At 41.5% G+C, this 21,040-nt stretch overlaps 1 protein-coding gene across 4 annotated transcripts in view; it reads left to right on the top strand.

Moving 5' to 3' along the window:
- The window catches only part of LOC138751310 (Y+L amino acid transporter 2-like), a 142,137-nt gene that overhangs the window by 101,267 nt on the left and 19,830 nt on the right, over positions 1-21,040 (top strand). For all 4 annotated transcript variants that reach the window (XM_069913444.1, XM_069913445.1, XM_069913441.1 and 1 more), the window contains 4 exons: positions 8,360-8,485; positions 10,977-11,121; positions 15,586-15,709; positions 19,671-19,774. In XM_069913444.1, coding sequence (XP_069769545.1) covers positions 8,360-8,485; positions 10,977-11,121; positions 15,586-15,709; positions 19,671-19,774 — 499 coding nt within the window. The remainder of the gene's footprint in view (positions 1-8,359; positions 8,486-10,976; positions 11,122-15,585; positions 15,710-19,670; positions 19,775-21,040) is intronic.

Here is a 21,040-nt window from a genome sequence, read left to right as displayed (position 1 = left end):
GGGGCCAGAGAGCAGAGAGAAGGGGGAAAGCAAGGGGTGGTGTTAATTCTGTGTGTCCCTGAGCAAGTGTACCAAGGTGGCAGAGTGATACCCCCATCACATGTATGGGCGAGTTTTTGATTTACATTTTCTTTATTAATGCAGACTGACAATGGAAAGATTGTTCATTTTTTTGTTTGTGTATCAGCCATCAACTGACGCTGTTTGGATATCACGAGAAAAAATAAAAACCAGAGATCCTCTCGTGCACTGATGCTGTTTGACCCGCTGAGTTCCCCCAGCAGGTGACTTTTGGCTTCAGATTCCAATGCCTGCAGTCTCTCCTGTGGGTCTCCTGAGATCCTCGTCATGGGATGCATGGCACTTTAATGGCTTTCCTCATTTCTTCCAGATTAACATTGCAAGGGTCCAAAATCCCAGACTAATTTAAAACAGTGAAATCCTGATGGATAGAGAGGGTTTCTTGTTGACTCGTTACACAAAGTTCTTTCACCTGCTTTGTCTCATTCCGCCATTGGAGATCCAGTATTGCACTTTAGTTGAGACCTCTGTATATTGATGAAGAAAACTTTTCTGAATACATTTGACAAACTATCCCATTGTTTTATAGTGGAGTTCCAGTAAATATGTGGAAATTTAAAAATCAGCTTCGATCACAACTTTGTTTCTTGCAACTGTTTGCTATATCTTTACAAATGTGTTCCTCCATTTCCTGTTGACTATTGGATGGCGTATAACACAGCTCTATTAATGAGCCATGCTTTTCTCATTCTTCATTTCTACCCATATGACCTCAGTAAACTAGCCATGAGCACTGCCGGGATATTTTCCCTAACAAGCAATGCCACGCATTCCCCTTTCATTTTTCTCTCTATCCCGCTTTCATAACTTCACAGGCTGCTCCACACTCAAAGCTCACCTGCCTTTTCCCCAATTATCTTTGCATTGAAATAAATGTAACACTGAATATTATTCCCAATATGCTCAACCTTTACCATTTCTGTCTTTGTGTGCAGGCTTAGCATCTTCTTCCACAACTGCTCCATTATCTTTTCTGGCACTTTGGTTCACTTCCCCCAGCAAATCTAGTTTAACACCGCCCCCCCCCCCCCCCCCTCCACCGGAGCAGCACTAGCCAACCTTCTTTCAAGGATATTGGTCTCCTTCCAGGACAGATGCAAACTGTCCTGCTGGTACAGGGCCCACCTTCCCTGGAAGAGAGTGAATTGATCCAGATATCTAAAGCCCTCCCTCCTGCACTATCTCTTTAGCCATGTATTAAGATGCATTATCCTCCTATTTTTAATCTCACCAGCATGTCGCAATCTTTAGGTCACAACCCTGGAGGTCCTTTGTTTGAACTTCACCCCAATCCGTAATTCACCTTGCAGAACCTCATCACCTTTCATACCCAAACCATTGTCCTATGTGGACTACAACATCTTGCTGCTCATCCTCCCATTTGAGAACATCGTGGACTTGATCAGAAATATTCCAAACCCTGGGAGGCAACATTTTTGTCTTTTTTTAAAATTAACATCTTGTTTCCTTGTGCTGTTAATGACGATAACGCAGATTTAAACAAATACTACTAACCAGATTGCACTGTAATCAATGCTCCATTGTGCTACTTTAATATACTTTTGGAGCATTGACTTAATCCCATTTATTCAGGAAGACTATCTCAATCCTCTCAAATAACATCTTTTATAATTTGGATATCCTCTTCTTTTCTTTGGCTTGGCTTCGCGGACGAAGATTTATGGAGGGGGTAAAAAGTCCACGTCAGCTGCAGGCTCGTTTGTGGCTGACCAGTCCGATGCGGGACAGGCAGACACGATTGCAGCGGTTGCAAGGGAAAATTGGTTGGTTGGGGTTGGGTGTTGGGTTTTTCCTCCTTTGCCTTTTGTCAGTGAGGTGGGCTCTGCGGTCTTCTTCAAAGGAGGCTGCTGCCCGCCAAACTGTGAGGCGCCAAGATGCACGGTTTGAGGCGTTATCAGCCCACTGGCGGTGGTCAATGTGGCAGGCACCAAGAGATTTCTTTAGGCAGTCCTTGTACCTTTTCTTTGGTGCACCTCTGTCACGGTGGCCAGTGGAGAGCTCGCCATATAATACGATCTTGGGAAGGCGATGGTCCTCCATTCTGGAGACGTGACCCATCCAGCTCAGCTGGATCTTCAGCAGCGTGGACTCGATGCTGTCGACCTCTGCCATCTCGAGTACCTCGACGTTAGGGGTGTGAGCGCTCCAATGGACGTTGAGGATGGAGCGGAGACAACGCTGGTGGAAGCGTTCTAGGAGCCGTAGGTGGTGCCGGTAGAGGACCCATGATTCGGAGCCGAACAAGAGTGTGGGTATGACAACGGCTCTGTATACGCTTATCTTTGTGAGGTTTTTCAGTTGGTTGTTTTTCCAGACTCTTTTGTGTAGTCTTCCAAAGGCGCTATTTGCCTTGGCGAGTCTGTTGTCTATCTCATTGTCGATCCTTGCATCTGATGAAATGGTGCAGCCGAGATAGGTAAACTGGTTGACCGTTTTGAGTTTTGTGTGCCCGATGGAGATGTGGGGGGGCTGGTAGTCATGGTGGGGAGCTGGCTGATGGAGGACCTCAGTTTTCTTCAGGCTGACTTCCAGGCCAAACATTTTGGCAGTTTCCGCAAAGCAGGACGTCAAGCGCTGAAGAGCTGGCTCTGAATGGGCAACTAAAGCGGCATCATCTGCAAAGAGTAGTTCACGGACAAGTTTCTCTTGTGTCTTGGTGTGATCTTGCAGGCGCCTCAGATTGAAGAGACTGCCATCCGTGCGGTACCGGATGTAAACAGCGTCTTCATTGTTGGGGTCTTTCATGGCTTGGTTCAGCATCATGCTGAAGAAGATTGAAAAGAGGGTTGGTGCGAGAACACAGCCTTGCTTCACGCCATTGTTAATGGAGAAGGGTTCAGAGAGCTCATTGCTGTATCTGACCCGACCTTGTTGGTTTTCGTGCTTTGGATACCTATTACAAATCAAAAGGAGCACTAAATTAGTATTTATTCAGCATCCCATCATTTAACTCCACATTTGAATTCCTCTTGTAAAAACACCTGAAAAGCTTTAACTTCTGTAGAGAATGTACAGTTTTTTGAAGTCTGTTACCCACATTCTGGTGTGAATTCTTATTGGCTCTCTCTCTGCATTGCGTGCTGCTGAGTTCCATCACATTTACTTGACTGAAATGATTTCTCTCAATCACACCTTTTAATTCCTTTATGGCAAGAAGAAGGAGAATTTTTGATCCTGCTAAGTCTTTTCAGGACAATTGCAATATTCAAAGAACTTCTTGTGTTAATATATTTGTGTTTTTAAAAATAAACAAGTCTGTCTTTCACCATCATTTATATTTCTTCCAATTTTGCAGAAAATTAGATGTTAAATTCATCTGCTAACATCTCCTGACCATAGCTTGGTGCCTACTTCATTGTTATGTGACCATTGTCTTGCTTTTTAAACTTAAAAAAATTTAATAGTTGGTTATCGACATTTACCCAAGGCCAAAGTTAGATCAGCTGTGATCAGTGAATGGCAGAATAGGTTTGAATAATCGAACAGAGAAGGAGGTTGTTTGGCCATTGTATCCATGCTGATCTTTGCCAGATCAGATCATTCCACCCTATTTCCCTGCCGACCTTTCTCCCCACCCATTCACTCCTCTGCTCACTTCTGGTTTTATCTCCTTGTGCTTCCATTTTGGACCCAAAATAGATCTACCGGGCTGTGGCCAAATGCAGGTCTGTTTGTGTTCAGCCATTTTGATTGAAGTTGGCCCCAGACAGATAGACACACCTGCTTTTAACTGAATTTTACTGAGTGAAAGGATGAATCTACACTCCTCTGCTGAACTGGAGGCCAATGGTGAGTGAGGCTCCCAGTTCCTCGAATAGGATGTTCGGTCCATGAAATGTGTGGAAGTTATTTCTTAATTATTTTTAAGACTTTTCATGATTTGTGGAAGTTAGTAGCATCAGTTTTCTCAAATGAATTTTTTACATTTGTAAAGTATTTTTTAATAAATTAAATCAATTCCTTTTTTTTTTAAAACAGTGTCTGAAGGTCAACCTGCGTGTCAGGTTCGACACTAGTTGAAGCTCTGCCTTCATCGCACTCTTCGTGCTGCTCCATCTGATCCTCTTTTTCATGTTTGAGAGGCAATTTAGAGCAGCTAATTAAATGAATAGCCAGCTCTTTGGCATCTGTATGGAAATCTGAATACCTGGGGGAAATTCACTGAATCACAAAGGGAGACACTTTTAAAAGGGGAACAATTTTTTAGCCGTATATTGCTTCATAAAAAAAGTTTTTAGCTGTTAGTACAGTTCAAATTACGAGTATTACATTAATAGAAAGAAGATTGAGATTGTTCTTTAAGGATTCAGTGGGTAATTCAATGACTGAAAACCCAAATTATAAGAGATTATTTCTACTGTGATACAGGGTATTAATCAAGAACCAACAATAAGCTAGTGGAGGAACCTAGTGCATCAGGTGGAAGTTCAAGCATCCACAGACCAAACATAGGTGCTTGGTGAATCATTTCTCCAATTTGCCTTTGGTCTTTCCAATATACAGGAGACCACACCCAATGCAGTAGGTTATGTTGGATGGCATGCATTGAAGGTCTGCCTCACCTGGAAGGTCTCTTGGATGAGGGGGGGAAGAGGATATCTTGAGTCAGGTTTCACACTTTCACCCATGACCATGGGAAGTGCCCAAAGGAATGGAAGGGTGGGTAGGAGGGAAGAGCAGATGAGGAAGTCTTCCTGTGAAAAGCTAAGAGGGGTGTGTAGGGAAAGATGTGCAAGGGCAAATATGAACTCAAGAAATACCACAATATCGATTTTTCTAATTATATATATATATATAAATATATATCCCCCAACCCCTATGTGATTCTACTGTTTCCATCTTCTTTACCTTCTCCTTTTCTCGCTGACTCCTCTCACCACCCACCTGTCCATGCACCTTCCCCATCTCGGTCCAGTACTCTGTTGCCCCTGAGTCCCTTCCCAGCTTCTTCCATCCTTTGAGAGCTCCCCTCCCCAATTGTGTCTTGATAAAGTCCAGACCCGAAACGTTGACTGACCATTTCTCCCCACAGATACTGCCTGACTTACTGAATCCCTCCAGCGGCTTATTGTTTGCACTTATTGTTTGCTCAAGATTCCAGCATCTGCAGTTTTCATTTTTCCATTTCATGAAAGGTTTTTCCATAGTTTTTCCATAGTTCTAAATGTTTTTCAAGGAGTAAGTTAACAAAGGCACTTTATTAAATAGATGAGCAAGCTATTTAAAATAATTGTAGAGAAGAAATCTTTGATCCTTTCACCATGGCTGAAGAATATGCATAGTTGTTTCATAGAGAAACCCAAATTAATTTGTGATCCAAAGGTAAGCACAAGGACTACTAACTGGCTGCCTCACAGCCTGGTGTGGTAATTTAAATGCCCAGGAATGAAGAAGGCTACAGAAAATAGCAAACATAGCCAGGCCCAACATAGGCTCAAATGTCTATGTGAGGCCCTTCCTCAAGAATGCGGCCAACATGATGAAGGACCTCAATCACTCTGGCCACAACCTCTTTTCATTGCTATCTTTGGGCAGAAGGTACAGAAGCCTGAGGTCCAGCACTTCTAGATTCAAGAACAGATTTTGTTTTCCTAATAGCCATTAAGCTCTTGAACCTTCCTTTACCACCTGAACCATAAAGCATACTAGGAGCACAAAAAGACCTATCTGCGCTATTGAAATGCCATCCTGTTTCTTTATACTAACTGTAGCTCTGACTATTTATGTCTTTTGTATTGTCTCCTTCCATGTGAGGATATTTTAATGCACGTTATTGTAGCAAGACCATAAGACGTGGGGGCAGAAAGAGATTATTCAGCCGATCAAGTTTGCCCCTCCATTCAATGATGAGCTGATGCATTTTCCCACTGAGCCCCACTAAGGGAGAACCTATTTCTCCCTTAAATACACCAAAAGACTTTACCTCCACAATCACCTGTGGCAACAAATTCCACAGATTCACCATCCTCTGGCTAAAGAAATTCCTCCACTTCTCTGCTCTGTGCTTTGATCCTGAACTTCACACAAAAAACTATTTGGATGCAGCAAATGAGAATTTCAGTGCATCTGTGCATCGTACTTCTGTGTATGCCAATAACCCCAGGATCCTCCCCACTGAGATCAAGCAAAGTACTGGCAATACTCAGCAGGTCAGGCCACATCTGTGGGAAAATGTCAGTGTTTCAGGTTTGAGACACTTGGTCAGAACTGGGAAGGAGTGAGAAGGGTTCTTAATGAGAGCAGATGACCAGGTTATCTTCAATGTTCATAGGATTGCAATGGAAAGAAAAATCAATTGGCATGAAGGAAGGGCTGATGGCTACAGGGAACTGTCTAAGCCTGCTGGTGTGCACCTTTTCCATCTTAAGCCTTTTCCATGATGTGAAGAGGAAGAAGAGTGTGATGATGGGTCCTTCAGTGTCTTGGCTCCATTTCCCAGGCTCCACATTCTGGAGCTTCTTCCCACCTTGAGCAGAGCAGCTTCTGTCCAAAATTGTAATGCATTCAGAAGAATTCTTTTGATCATCCAGCTACAGAAGTCAGATAAGGGAAGCACATGTCTAACTTTGGTCTTTTGAGGCTGTAGAGGTGTTGCTTTCTTGACTTGTCCTAGGTCAGGTCATTGGAGATATATATTCCTAATAACTTGAAGCTATCTTCTCTTTCCACTTCAGAGCCGTTAATGTGCACAGGGGTGTTATCTCTGCCACCTCTCCTGAAGTCAGTGATCATTTCCTTCATCTTACTGACATTGAGAGAGGGAGGTTATCTTGGCATCATGTCACTGGGCTTTCAGTCTCATCCCTGTACTCCTGTAGAGGAGGAAGGCATGCTACATCAAACTGGGTGTGTTCTCTGTTTCCAGCAATTAACATGGAGATTGAAATAAAACTGGCTGAGTATCACAGACAAAAAATAAACACAAGTTGTAGCATTAGCTATTGAGTTGAGACTGCAGCGTGCCCAGATGGAAGATGAGAAGCTATTCTCAGAGCTTGTGTGGACCTCACTGAGGAAACAGAAGCCACAAACAAATAGAATTAACACACAAATGAGGGAGAAACTCAGCAGGTGAAACAGTGTTTTTACGTAGCAAAGGTAAAGATCTATCACCAACGTTTTGGGCCTGAGCCCTTCACCAAGGTGTGGGGGAAACATGAGAGATGTTTGAACAAAAAGGGGGGTTGGTAAGGGTGGAAGATGATGGGTTGGGGGGGGGGGGCGGAAGGACAGCAAGAATGGGGGGAGGGGTCTAGGCTAGGTGGAGAGAGAAAGGAAGAAGGAACTGGAATAACTAGTTAAAGCATGAACATTGAGTTCACTGCATTCTACTAATCAGCTTGTTTTTTCCCCCTCCCCATTTCAACTAGTTATTCCATTTCCTACTTCCTTTCTCTCTCCACCTAGCCTATACTCCTCCCCCCCTCTCCGACCTGCAGTGTTTTCCCCCCCCCCACCTCCACTTATTATCTCCCACCCTCACTACCACCCCCCTTTTTTCGGACACCACTCCTTGATGAAGTGCTCCAGCCCGAAGTGTTGGTGATGTATCTTCGCCTTTGCTACATAAAGGCACTGTTTGACCTGCTGAGTTTCTCCAGCATTTGTGTGTTTTTTCATTTAACTGCGGTGTCAACAGAATCCTGTATTTTATAACCAATAGAATTAAAGTGGCAGACGTCCAGAAACTTGGGGTTGCCTCTGGTGACTGAACATTGGTGCTTCACAAAGCTGTTACTCATCTGTGTCTCTCTTCTCCAATGTACAAGAAGGCACATTGTGAAGACTGACTACGGTGCTCTTCTAAATGATGGGAAGGAAGGAAGGGGAAGCATAGGTAGGGCATCTCCTGCAGTTGCATGGGAAGGTGCTGTGGGAAGGAAGATGGGGTATAGGGTCGTAGATCAGAACAGAAGTGGGGACCTGGGAGGCAAAAAAGGACAAAGCACTGAAACGGGAGGAGAAACGAAGATGTGCCGTGTTCCACTTTACAACTTGAAATGAAGCGAGCCTGAAACATTAGTTATGTATCTTTATCTTGGTTTCTCCAGCATTGTTTTTACTATTTTTGTTTCCAGTGTTTTCTATTTTTCTTTTAGATTTCCAGCATCTAAAGTTTTTTTTTAATTTTCATTTGAGATAAAAGGGCAATTATTGTGGGCAGGCAAATAAGAATTATATTTGCATCTGTAGATAAGATGTATCTGTTAAACCGTGTAACTGATCTTGTACATAACCACTTGTGTTGTATTTGTAGGCCTCCTGACGCTGGTGAACTGCGGGAAGGTGAAATGGGGAGCTTCTCTGCAGGTCATATCCACATTTGCAAAAGTCATTGCCTTGGTCATCATCATCATGGTTGGGCTGGTGAAGCTGTGCCAAGGTACAGTGCTTTTATTTTTCTCCTGAGGAAGTTACTTGAGGTCAAAAATGGCTTGCTATTACTGAAGTAACTGATGAGACCATTGTGGCACCGGCAGTGTCCTCCAAGGTTTGAGTTTTGAAAAATGAGGCAATACTTGTAGAAACATACAAATCTATCAAAGGGATAGATAAAGCATGAAAGTTGTTTCCATTGGTAGGTGAGACTAGAACTGGGACACGTCCAGATTCGGGGTGGGGTGGGGGGGTGGGTGGCTAGATTTATGACAGAGATGTAGAACTGCTTCTCTCGGAGAGTGGTGAATCTGTTGAATGCTCCAACCAAAGAAGCAGTAGAGACTCTCTCATTAAATATATTTAAGACATTTTTTTTTGCATCATCAGGAAATTAAGGGTTATGGAGCGGAGTCCACAGCCAGATCAGCCATGATCTTGTTGATGGGCCATATAGCGGACTCCTCCTTCTATTTCTTGTGTTATGATGATGGGGCAGGTGGAACCTGCAGTTTGTGATGAGGTGGACTCCTTCCATAGCTTCCTTATTCAGAGTTCCTGTAACCTTTGGATGCATGAACTTGAGATTCTAAATACCATCCCAAATGTTTCTTCACATTGAGTAGTCACAAGCCAGGAATCGGCAAGGATGTGGCACTTTGTCAAAGGAGTCTTTGAGCACATCATTGACCTTTTCCTCTGTGCTCGTGGTAAACCCTTCTGTGATAGAGCTTGGAGTAGTAAGCCTCCAGAATGTTCAGGGGGACACCAATCACTTCTTCTGAAATCTTGATCTTCAAATATTTTCTTCAGTTGACCAAATGCTATGCTGGCACATGGAAAAGTGGTGAATTTCATCATTAATGTCTGCCTTTCCTGTGTGGTGGCTTCCAAGATACAACTAATGTTTGTCAGTGTCTGCTTTGAACCTCTGAGTTTGTGGGGGGGGGGGGGTGGGGGGAGAGGCTTTTGATTGCAATCCCATCTTCCCACAGGCTTCAGAGAACATGGATGATGTCAGCTCAGCCTCCAAACACTTGCAAAAGCAAGCACCTCTGCATTCTTCAGCACAAAAACCAAGGCTCGTGTGACCTTGGTTCTCAAGTCTGGTCACTGAATGTTCCTCATTTGTTCTGAGAAGCAACTCCACTTCCAAGAGGACATTCATTGGAGGAGAGATGCAGCATTGTGGAGGGAATGATGGAGAAACATTTTGAGACAATGACGCAACTTTTCTTGACACACGTTCATTGAGAATGATTCAGTGGTTGACGCCTTGCTTAGGATCTTAGCTTGCATTGCCATCATCTAGCAACAATGAGGTGAAGATAAATTTCCATGGCCACTGAATTTGAAGAGGGAGTTCAACAGTCCCAAGGTTGATAAAGACCAGGGCTGCTTGTTTTATTCTTGGATTTATAGCCTCGTGAAAATTATATTCCTTTTTCCTCTGGACAAATCCGCACTTAAGCCATCGATCCACCCCACTTCCAACGATATGACCCTGACTGGATGTCCACTGCGAATGGGAGCTCAGGGTGCCCACTGTAGACAAATCAGGACTATTGGATAGCACTGGAATACATCCTGGGCAAGGATGGTTGTGCTTTACTTTGAGAACTGTGTAAAATACTAATAAAAAATATAGAAGTGAATAGTTTTTGAAAGAGAAATAAATAAAACCTTTAATATGAGGAAGAGTTCTTCAGCCTTGGAATGGATGAACCTGGACTTTTTGAGAGTCAAAAGAGAGTATTTAACTGAGGGGAACCTTTCAGATCAATCCAGTCAAAGTGCTGTATTGTTTAAATAGAAGTCTTTCAGATAAGAAATTCAACCAAGTGGAAAAATATTCCATGAAGTAAAGATACTCTGCCTCAATCAAGGGCACCACAAACAAATAATGAGTTATTCATTAATTAATTTGCATTTTTATTTATGGGGTTTTGTTTTATTGCAATTAACTGCTAGTTTTGCCAAGAGAACCAGCACCTCAAAACTTCATTATACATGGAACACAAAGGAGGGACAAAATGCTGTTAAATGTAAATTTCTTCTCGATGTTGACTCAACAAAGGGCAGATTTTCTGATGCTAGGCTTCTAATGAAGTAGAAACAAAGTCTGCAGATGCTGTGATTGCAGTGCAATGCACAAGTGCTGGAGAAACTCAGCAGGTCGCACAGCGTCTAGAGGAAGCAAAGGGATAGAACCAGTGTTTGGGGGCTGAGCCTTCTTTGCTTTGCTTGGAAATACAATGGCTTTCCTCATGCGTACCAGGCCATAATGTGAATCAGACTGCCTAACACTAAATTGTTGAGCTGGAATCCTCATCTCGACATTTATTGTGCAATTTTGAGAATGGGAACATGCCTGGTCGTCAGAAAATAATGATATTGTCTTAGTTTAAAAAGTACATTTTATCACAAGGGTCCTAGGAAGGTTTGTTCACAGTGAATGCAGTTTGTCTAATTGTTAATACTGGAATCATCTATTGCAGGACAAACGGATAAGTTCCAAAATTCCTTTCAGGGTTCCAAGCTGACTGGTGGAGATATGGCGCTCGCTCTGTATTCAGCATTGTATTCCTATTCTGGATGGGATACTTTGAACTTTGTGACTGAAGAAATCCGTAATCCTGAAAGGTGAGCACAGACCCCCCCCCCCATAATGGACAGCTCAGTACCATAGTCATATAACATGGAAACAAGCCTTTGGCCCAACTTCCCCACACTGACCAAATTTCCTACCAATGGTCGCATGTGGCCCTTTCCTCTGAACCCATCCCATCCATGTATCCATCCGAAGCACACCAAAATTAATTTACCGCAAACGTTCATTGGGCTCCATTTGTTGATCTCTAGGAAAATGTGGCATAAGGTATCACAGCCTTTGAAATTGGGGGAGAAGAGATCTCCTGCCTCTGCCCACCCTAATCTGGCTTTTGTTGCTTATTCCATCCCTGTCCGCTGTTTCTTCCTCTTTGACTGTAACTTCATAATTGTGAGGAGCCTAATATCCCAACCCTGTACCTTCAATGCCACTTCTCCAGACCATTTAGATTTAATAAATGAAACACTTTTTTGCTTGCCATCATCCAAGCATCACCTAAAACAGTGAACAGGACAGACCCAGCTTTTGGATCCATTGTCATTCACACAAAGGGCCAAATGCCAGATTTAACCAGAAATTGGGAAAAGATTGGTTTTCACTGGCACAGACATTGTGGACCAAGGAGTTGTAATTTTTCTATTTTTCAATCATTGCAGAATGGTTGTATTTAGATGAAGATTGTTTTAACGACTATCTAAATGCATTTACATGAAGGAAACAACATTGGAAAATTAAAGACAAAGTTCACTGCAAGACCAGAAAGGTAGACCATGGTTTTAGCATGTGAGAATGGGGCTGACTGCAGAAGATTCAGTGGGGAAGTGGAAAAGGAAGGAGATTTGGAGCTACCATAAAATAAATATTCTGAAGGCATGTGAATAGGGAAAGAACTGTAAGGGAGATTATTTGATTAGAGACCGAAGGAAATTTACTTGAATGAAAAAATAAAAACTAATATCAGGCCTCATAATTAAGTGAAATTTATAGAATTAGACAGTTCACTTTATAACCTGAGACCTTACCATATTCCTCCAATCTTCAATATAATTTACATAACAAACCTTGGTTCTGTCAGATAAATCAAAACATAATCAGCAAATAAATTAATTTTAGATTCTTCTTGGTTAACCTTAAATCCTTTAATATACGAATCAGCTCAAATTAGTTGGGCAAGGAATTCAATTGCTAAAATAAATAGTACCTGTACAGGTGATAAAGGGCATTGTTGCCTACTAGATCTCGTCAATAGAAACCATGTTGAAACCTGCCCATTTGTAACAAGTTTAGCTTTAAGGATATTATATAAAGCTTTAACCCAATTTTTAAAGACTGGACCCATCCCAAATTTCTTAAAGACCTGAACAAAAAGTCCCACTCTAATCTATCAAACATATTTTCTGCATATAAGGCCACTGTTAACACTTAAATCTCCCCTCTTTTGTGCTAAATGTATTATACTAAGTAACCTAGTTACATTATCCGCAGATTTTCTTTTTTTACAAAACCTGTCTGGTCCATGTGTATCATTTTGGTAAAAACTTCATCAGCCTGTGAGCTAAAACTTTTGAAACTATCTTATAGTCTATATTGCACCAGAGAAATTGGTCTATAAGATGCTGGCTTTAGAGGATTTTTTTTAGGTATTACCATTATTATTATAGTAGAGAAAGTTTCCGGAAGTGTATGTCACCATCGTCTGTTCTAACACATCCATAAGAGGAGGAATTAACAAATCTTTAAATTCTTTGTAAAATTCCAGCATGAAACCATCCCTCCTGGAGACTTATTACTTGTAATGAGCTTAATGCTTCTCCCTTTCACATCATAATGTGAAAGGGGCATCCAGCTCCCTTTGGTCTTGTGAAGTTAAGACTGGTAACCTTGTGTATAACAAAAAAATACTATTTTATTATCATCTCTCTGCGATTCATACTTGTACAACTGAGAATAGAACTGTTTAAAAGCCTCATTAATTTAATGGGGCTTGTAAGTAGTCACATTCGCTTCTGTTTTAATTACATTGATAGTTCTTGAAACTTGTTCTGTTTTCAGTTGTCACACAAGAACCTTATGAGACCCTTTCACCCAACTCATAATATCTCTGTTTAGTTCTCATTCTGTGGTCGCTTTTGATTGCTAGAAGGCTCATTTTGCTGCAGTGGGAAAATCTTGTCCCTTCCACGCATACACAATGGTTATTGGATTTGATGGCATCCCTTTCTTCTCTTTAGGGTTTTTTCAACTATTTTCAAAGTGAATAAATCAATTATTTTTGGTCCTTTTTTTTCTTTTCCTTATTAGTTTTGAGATTAGTACTTGATGCCTGACTGCCAGCAATTGTTAAGGTTGGGGTTTGAAATTATATTTGCAATAGATGGGTTTCTTTTCTTTTTCCATTGGTAACATGGATCTATGTGGTTTACTGTTGTATATTATTTTTTATTCTATTTTATCTTTACATGAGTATTATATCACGTGTATCTATTCAACCTGTTTTTTTCAAAACAACAATTAAAAAGATTGGGGGAAAAAAATTGGACAGATTTGTCTTGCTGAGGAGAACCATTTCTTTGTTAAAGATTCAACATAGTTCTCTGTCCATGTGCACAAATACTGCAGGTTTTCAGTTTCATCAAGCCTTGGATTGGCCACAAAAAGATGTGTGCATGTATGTCCCTGAGTCACTGTTCCTACACTTCTTTTGAAGTATATTAGAAAGTTTAATACCTTGCTTTTCTGTGCCTGTAGCTCTTGTACAAAAACTTCCAAAGTCCAGGCAGGTTTAAAAGAGAGATGTGCAGGGGAAAGCAAAATCCTGCGCATTACCACCCCTGCCATCCAATTCTAGATTCAAATCCTTCCCCATTTTGAAGGGATTAGAAAAGCCCTCTCCAACCACTGCCCTCCCTACACACCAATTTCTAGGGTTAATGAGCCTCCACCTCTCTGTAGATGGTGGGAGCGTCTTGAATAGCAGCTGGTAACTTCATAGAAGGTTTGACTGGGTATTGCAGGAGCAACAATGCAGTAATAAACATAGCACTTGGGAAGCACTGACTCTGAGACACTCATGTTTGTGCAGTTCACTTGGAAAGTAATATCTGCATTGCCTTATGCCAGGTGTGTAAGGTAGGTCTTGTTTTTGAGTTCAGCCAGATTCTGACTGAGTGGGATTAAAATAGTCTCGAATCATAACAACCAGCCATTTTCAGGCTTTCTTGAGATTATACACCAATATTTTATATTTCCTTATGACACAGAGGCCATTCAGCCCAACAAGTCCATGTTAGTTGTCAAACCATTCCCAAGAGTCCCATTTCCCCAACTTATTCTCTCTCAGATGCTAATTGACACCATCTTAATTCTCTTATCACTAGCCACACCAGGAATAATTTATGGTGGCCAATTAACCAAGTAACTAAAGGGAGGCACAGTTGGTGTAGTGGTTAGCGCAACCCCTTTACAGCACCAGGATCTGGACCAGGTTTTGAATCCTGCATTGCCTGTAAGGAGTTTGTACATTCTCCCTGTATCTGCTTGGGTTTTCCCCAGGGGCTCCGGTTTCCTTCCACCATTCAAAATGTAACGGGAGTGTAGGTTAATTAGATGTAAATTGGGTAGCAAGGACTTGTGGGCCAAAATGGTCTGTTTTTCCAAATTTTTAAAAAATTAAATTTAACTACACTTCGTGATGAGGGAAAAACCATAACCCTAAATTCTCCTACTATGCAAATATCTATCTAGCTGTGTCTTAATGAGGCATCTCTACTGCTTCCTTGGGCATAGAATTCTACAGATTCACTACTCTCTGAGAAAAGCAGTTCCTCCTCACTGCTGTTCTTGAATCTTTAAGCTATGTCCCCCTCGATTTGGTCTCCTTTACCAATGGCAACATCTTTTCTGCCTCTATCTAATCTATTCCTTTACAAGATCCTAAATTCCAATGAGTGTAGCCCCAGGTGACTCAGTGGGCTAATCTCTTCATTCTCTGGAATCAATCTGGTAAACCTCTGCACTGCCTCCAAGTCTAGTCTATCCTTTTTCAAGTGAGGAGACCAGAACTGCCCACTGTACTCCAGGTGCAGCCTCACCATCGTATGTCACCAGTTGCAGCAGAACCCCCCTCCCCATTCTTAAATTCAACCCCTCCAACAACAAAGGCCAACATTCCACTGACCTTCTTGAATACCTTTTGTAGCTGCAACCAACCTTCTGTGAGTCACACACAGTTGTTTTGAGGAGGAAGAATTACAAGTTGATCAGCACCCAGAAATGTTCTTTCTCTCCTCAACATTTGATTGTTGACATGGAAATCCTGTGGACAGCCACACAGCAAATTTTGGTGATGAATATGGTTCCTTTTGGATGACAGTTAATTTTGCTTCAGTATTGGTCTGCCAAGAGTTGCGAGCATTCTTGATCATTATTTTGGCTGTCTTAACTGAGCATTCAATTTCTTGTTGGTGTGTTATTGTGATGTCTTTCTGCTTTGACAGGAACCTCCCCTTAGCTATTGCTATTTCAATGCCCATTGTAACGGTCATCTACCTCCTGACGAATGTGGCTTATTACACTGTCCTGGACATTGACACCATCCTCCTTAGTGATGCTGTTGCTGTGGTAAGTCTTGAAGGAGCCTTTGTCAAACAATGGCCTGATGATGGTGAGATTGATTTTTGTGGCCCATTGATGCCCTTGGTTTCTTAAATTGAGATTTGAATAAGTAAGAGTTTTTATTACAATTCCAAGTGATACAAGCTGTGGCTTTTTTTTCTGCAGCTTGATTCTGAGTCCTATAACGTAGCAGTAAATACTTTTAATAATCACTACATTGCATTCAGCTTTATGCATATGACTAAGGAGAATATACATTGAATCTCTGGTATTGAACGTCAAATGTAACAAACATATGCAAAGCTCGGAATTACTTGACAATCTTTATATTTGTAACAACACTGACTGAACTTCATGTACCCTACATCATTTACTTTTGGGCTCGCTCTTCTGCTTTTAGTCAAAAACTACTCCGGGTAATGTGTAGATTTCCAAGTACTTCATCTGTGTACAGGGCATGGGACTACAGGGTACAGATTTAAAGTAATAGGGGAAAGATTAAAAAGTGGCCAGAGGGTCATTTTTAACACAGTAGGTGGTTGGGTGATGTGGAAGTGGTAGAGGCAGGTATGATTGTAATGTTTAAACAGCATTTATCCAGGTTCAGGTACTCCATCCTTTATCCAGGAATCTGAAGAGTATTCCATCACACTTTTGGCTTGTGCTGTGAAGATAGTGCAAAAACAATGGTGTAAATGATCAGCTGGTCTACATATAATAATAATAATAATAATAACAATTACAGCACGGAAACAGGCCATTAGGCCCTTCTAGTCCGCACCGAACCAAACACCCCTTTCTAATCCCACCTCCCTGCACAATGCCCATAACCCTCCATCTTCCTCTCATCCATATACCTGTCCAACCTTTTCTTAAATAATACAATTGACTCCGCCGCCACTATTTCTCCCGGAAGATCATTCCACACAGCTACCACTCTCTGAGTAAAGAAGTTCCCCCTCATGTTACCTCTAAACCTCTGCCCCTTAATTCTTAACTCATGTCCTCTTGTTTTAATCTTTCCTCCTCTTAACGGAAATAGTCTATCCACATCCACTCTGTCTATCCCTTTCATAATCTTAAATACTTCTATCAAATCCCCTCTCAACCTTCTACGCTCCAAAGAATAAAGACCCAATCTGTCCAATCTCTCCCCATACTCCAGATGCTTAAACCCAGGCAACATTCTGGTAAACCTTCTCTGCACTCTCTCCACTCTGTTTATATCCTTCCTATAATTAGGCGACCAGAACTGCACACAGAACTCCAAATTAGGCCGCACCAACGTCTTATACAATCTCAACATCACCTCCCAACTCCTATATTCCATGCAATGATTGATAAAGGCCAGCATACTAAAAGCCTTCTTCACCACCCTATTCACGTGAGTTTCTACCTTCAGGGAACGATGTACCGTCACTCCTAAATCTTTCTGCTCTTCTGTATTCCTCAATGCTCTCCCATTTACCACATATGTCCTATTCTGATTCTTCTTACCAAAATGAAGCACCTCACACTTATCAGCATTAAATTCCATCTGCCATTTTTCAGCCCACTTTTCTAAGCAGCCCAAATCCCTCTGCAATCCTAGAAAACCTTCTTCATTATCCACTATTCCACCTATCTTAGTATCGTCTGCATATTTACTAATCCAATTCACCACCCCATCATCTAGATCATTAATGTATATAACGAACAACAATGGGCCCAATACAGATCCTTGAGGCACACCACTGGTCACCGGCCTCCAACCTGACAGACAATTATCCACTACCACTCTCTGGCCTCTCCCTTTCAGCCAATGTTCAATCCATTTGACTATCTCAAAATTTATACCTAAAGACTGCACCTTCCTAACTAACCTTCCATGTGGTACCTTATCGAAGGCCTTACTGAAGTCCATATAGACAACATCCACTGCGCTACCCTCATCCACATTCCTAGTCACCTCTTCAAAAAATTCAATCAGATTGGTCAAACATGACCTTCCTCCCACAAATCCATGTTGAGTACTCCTGATCAGACCCTGTCTATCCAGATGTTTATAAGTACTATCTCTAAGAATTTTCTCCATTAATTTACCTACCACAGACGTCAAACTTACAGGCCGATAGTTGCCAGGCTTCCTCCTTGAACCCTTTTTAAATAACGGAACCACATGCGCAATGCACCAATCCTCCGGCACTATCCCCATATCTAATGACATTCGAAAAATTACCGCCAGAGCCTCTGCTATTTCCTCCTTCACTTCTCTCAATGTCCTGGGGAAGATCCCGTCTGGTCCTGGAGACTTATCCACCTTTATATTCTTCAAAAGCCTTAAAACTACACCTTTTGTAATCTCTATATTCCCCATATTTACCCAATTTGCTTTTTTTATCCCACATCTCCCAATATCCTTCTCCTTAGTGAATACCGAAGAAAAGAAACTGTTCAATATCTCCCCCATTTCTCTAGGTTCCACACTCTGATTTTCTAAGGGACCAATTTTGTCTCTAGCTTTCCTCTTACCATTAACATATTTGTAGAACTCTTTTGGATTTGTTTTCACCCTGCTTGCCATAGTTTTCTCGTACCTTCTTTTAGCTTTCCTAATTCCTCTCTTAAGATTCCTCTTACATTCAATGTATCTTTCAAACATCTCCTTAACTCCATGCTTCTTATATCTAATGTACGCCTCCCTTTTTCTTCGAACCAAGTTTCCAATATTCCTTGAAAACCACGGCTCTCTCAAACTCCCCATCAGGTTGCTGGGGAGTGGATGGGTGGGCAAGAGGAAGGCAGAAAGTTCTCCTGTTCATTGAATAATGCAGCTAATCTGCTCATTGGTGAGAACCTGAGACAAGAATTAACCAAGTCTGAGATTGCCTCAGAATCCCATTCCAACAGTTTGCAGCCTTATTTTTCCTCTTGGAGCGCTAGAAAAAACACAAAGACATGAGAAGGGTTCTGCCCAAGACAGCAAGAAGCTGCAGAGATTTGTAAATGCAGCTTAATCCTGTGCGTAGACCAGACTCCCCTCTATTGACTATCTTCTGCTCTTGCTGCCACCGAAAGCAGTTAACTTATTAAAGGGGACACCGTGCAAACAATGCACATGTTTGAAAAAACCTAACCCCCATGTTCAGGGAGAGTTTATTTCCTACTGTTGGACGCTCTAATGAGGTACAGAAATAATTTACTTAGATGTGTCTTGGATTGGAGAGCTTGTCATATGCAACAAGGTTGGCAGAGCTAGGGTTTTTCTCTTTCGAGTGATGAAGGATGTGAGGTGACTTAACAAAAGTAGATAAAATTATGAGGGTACAGTAGGGTGGAAGGCTGGCACCTTTTCCCCAGGGCAATAATAGCAAATACCAGAGGACATTTGTTAAGGGTAAATGTCAGATTTTCTTTTACAGAGAGTGGTGGGTGCCTGGAATGTATTGCTGGGGTGGAGGCTGGTACAATAAGGGTATTTTAAAGACTCTTAAGCACATAGATGTAAAAAAAATGTTGAGGGCTAGGTGTGTGAGGGAGGGAAAGATTAGATTGTTGTGGTGTAGGTTTATGTAGGTCTGCCAACACTGGGCTAAATGGCCTGTATTGTGCTGCATTGTTCTGTTTAATGCCCCTCCTGTTGGTATAAAATGATTGGTACTGTGTAATATATGTTTTACATTCTGTACCCTGTACTATTATTTTGTAACACCATGTTTTTTATTGCACCATCAGCTACACTGTGAATTTTCCTGAATAGCGCAAACCTTTTGATAAAACAAAGCTTTTCACTGTATCTCACTACAGAAGACAATAAAACAATTCAATTCAACTATATCCAGATTTTTAACACTCAACTATTTTAAAATTATGAATTTTGATCAGGTTAAAATCGATTAAGATAACCTCTGTAAAAGTGTTTTACTTCTTTTTCAAGTGTTAAACTTTTCCACCTATGTTCAAATAATTGTCGATAATTTTTCTTTAGACATTTGCAGAAAAAGTTCTCAGTTATGTGAAGTGGTTCATCCCATTGTCGGTGGCGATATCCTGTTATGGTGGCCTTAACTCTTCCATTATTGCAGCCTCCAGGTAAGTCTGTGGAATTAAGTTGGGGTGGTAAGTAGAGGATTACAGATTGCTAACCCTAATGGTGAGAAGAAAGACCAGCTGTTTAACAAGCTGGAGGTTGACCCTGTGGACAAAGAAGATGTGCCTATCGTCTATCATGCTTTTTATGACATCTGTGCACCAATGTTGTTCAAAATCTAGCTAACAAGGGAATTTGAAAAATCGTCATGAGATTTGAAGCAGTCCATTTCCACATAGCAAGATCCCACAGACAGCAAAGTCATGGATGTAGATGATGGTGCATCATGGTTAGTGTCACAGTTAGTGCAACACCACTATAGCGCTAGCGACCTGGTTTTGAACCTGTGGTTGTCTTTAAGGAGTTTGCATGTTCTCACCTTGACCTATATGGGTTTTCTCCGGTTTCCTCCCATCCTCCAAAATGTTTAATGGGATTCATTTGGGGCAGCACAGGTTTCATGGGCCAAAAGGGCCTATTGCTGGGTGTATTGTTAAAGCTTTTTTTTAAAAAAAGAATTACTTTCCCTCAGGTAAGTGCTGGTATCTTCTGCACTCCGGTGCTCGGGATCTTCAGCAAGTCAGGCAGATCTGTGAAGAGATACACGGTCACTGTTTCAAGAACCCCACCTGAAATTCTGGAGGGTCATTGACCAGAAGTATTAACTCTGCGGAGAGTAAACTTTTTTTTGAAGAAACCTTTTTCAGTAGGGTAACTTGAAGTAGCTTTTAAGAGTCTTCTAAATAGACACATGAATATACGGGACACAGAGGAACATATTATGTTGGCGTCATGCCAGGCCGAGATATTGCGGGCCAAGTCACCTGTCCTGTATTTTTGTTCTAATTTGCTGTCATTTTTCATACTTTCTGTTTATATTTCAAATTCATGTTCAGTTTATACCGTTTTCATAAACCTGTGACAGTTCAGTTTAAGTTTGTTATTATCTGATTGTACATGTACAACCCAACGAAACAATGTCTCTCCAGACCATGGAGCACACATAATGCACAGCACATAAAGGTTACACAAGTCATCAAAATAAAAAAAATGCCATGGACAGACATGGGAGTGTGACACAGAACTGAAATGGTTGGTGACTGGGAGGTCTCTGTCATTGATGCTCAGATGAGGCCTTTTCTGAGCACCCTTGCTCTGTCCGTACCAATGACAGAGACCTCCCGGTCGCTAACCATTTCAGTTCTTGGATACACTCCCACATCTATCCTACTGAAAAAGGTTTCTTCAAAAAAAAGTTTACTCTCCGC

The sequence above is a fragment of the Narcine bancroftii genome, chromosome 1, assembly GCF_036971445.1.
Source record: "Narcine bancroftii isolate sNarBan1 chromosome 1, sNarBan1.hap1, whole genome shotgun sequence".
In the NCBI taxonomy this organism is placed as follows: Eukaryota; Metazoa; Chordata; class Chondrichthyes; order Torpediniformes; family Narcinidae; genus Narcine; species Narcine bancroftii.
The sequence above is the reverse complement of the archived record's forward strand: the minus strand, read 5'-3'. Positions and strand labels throughout refer to the sequence as shown.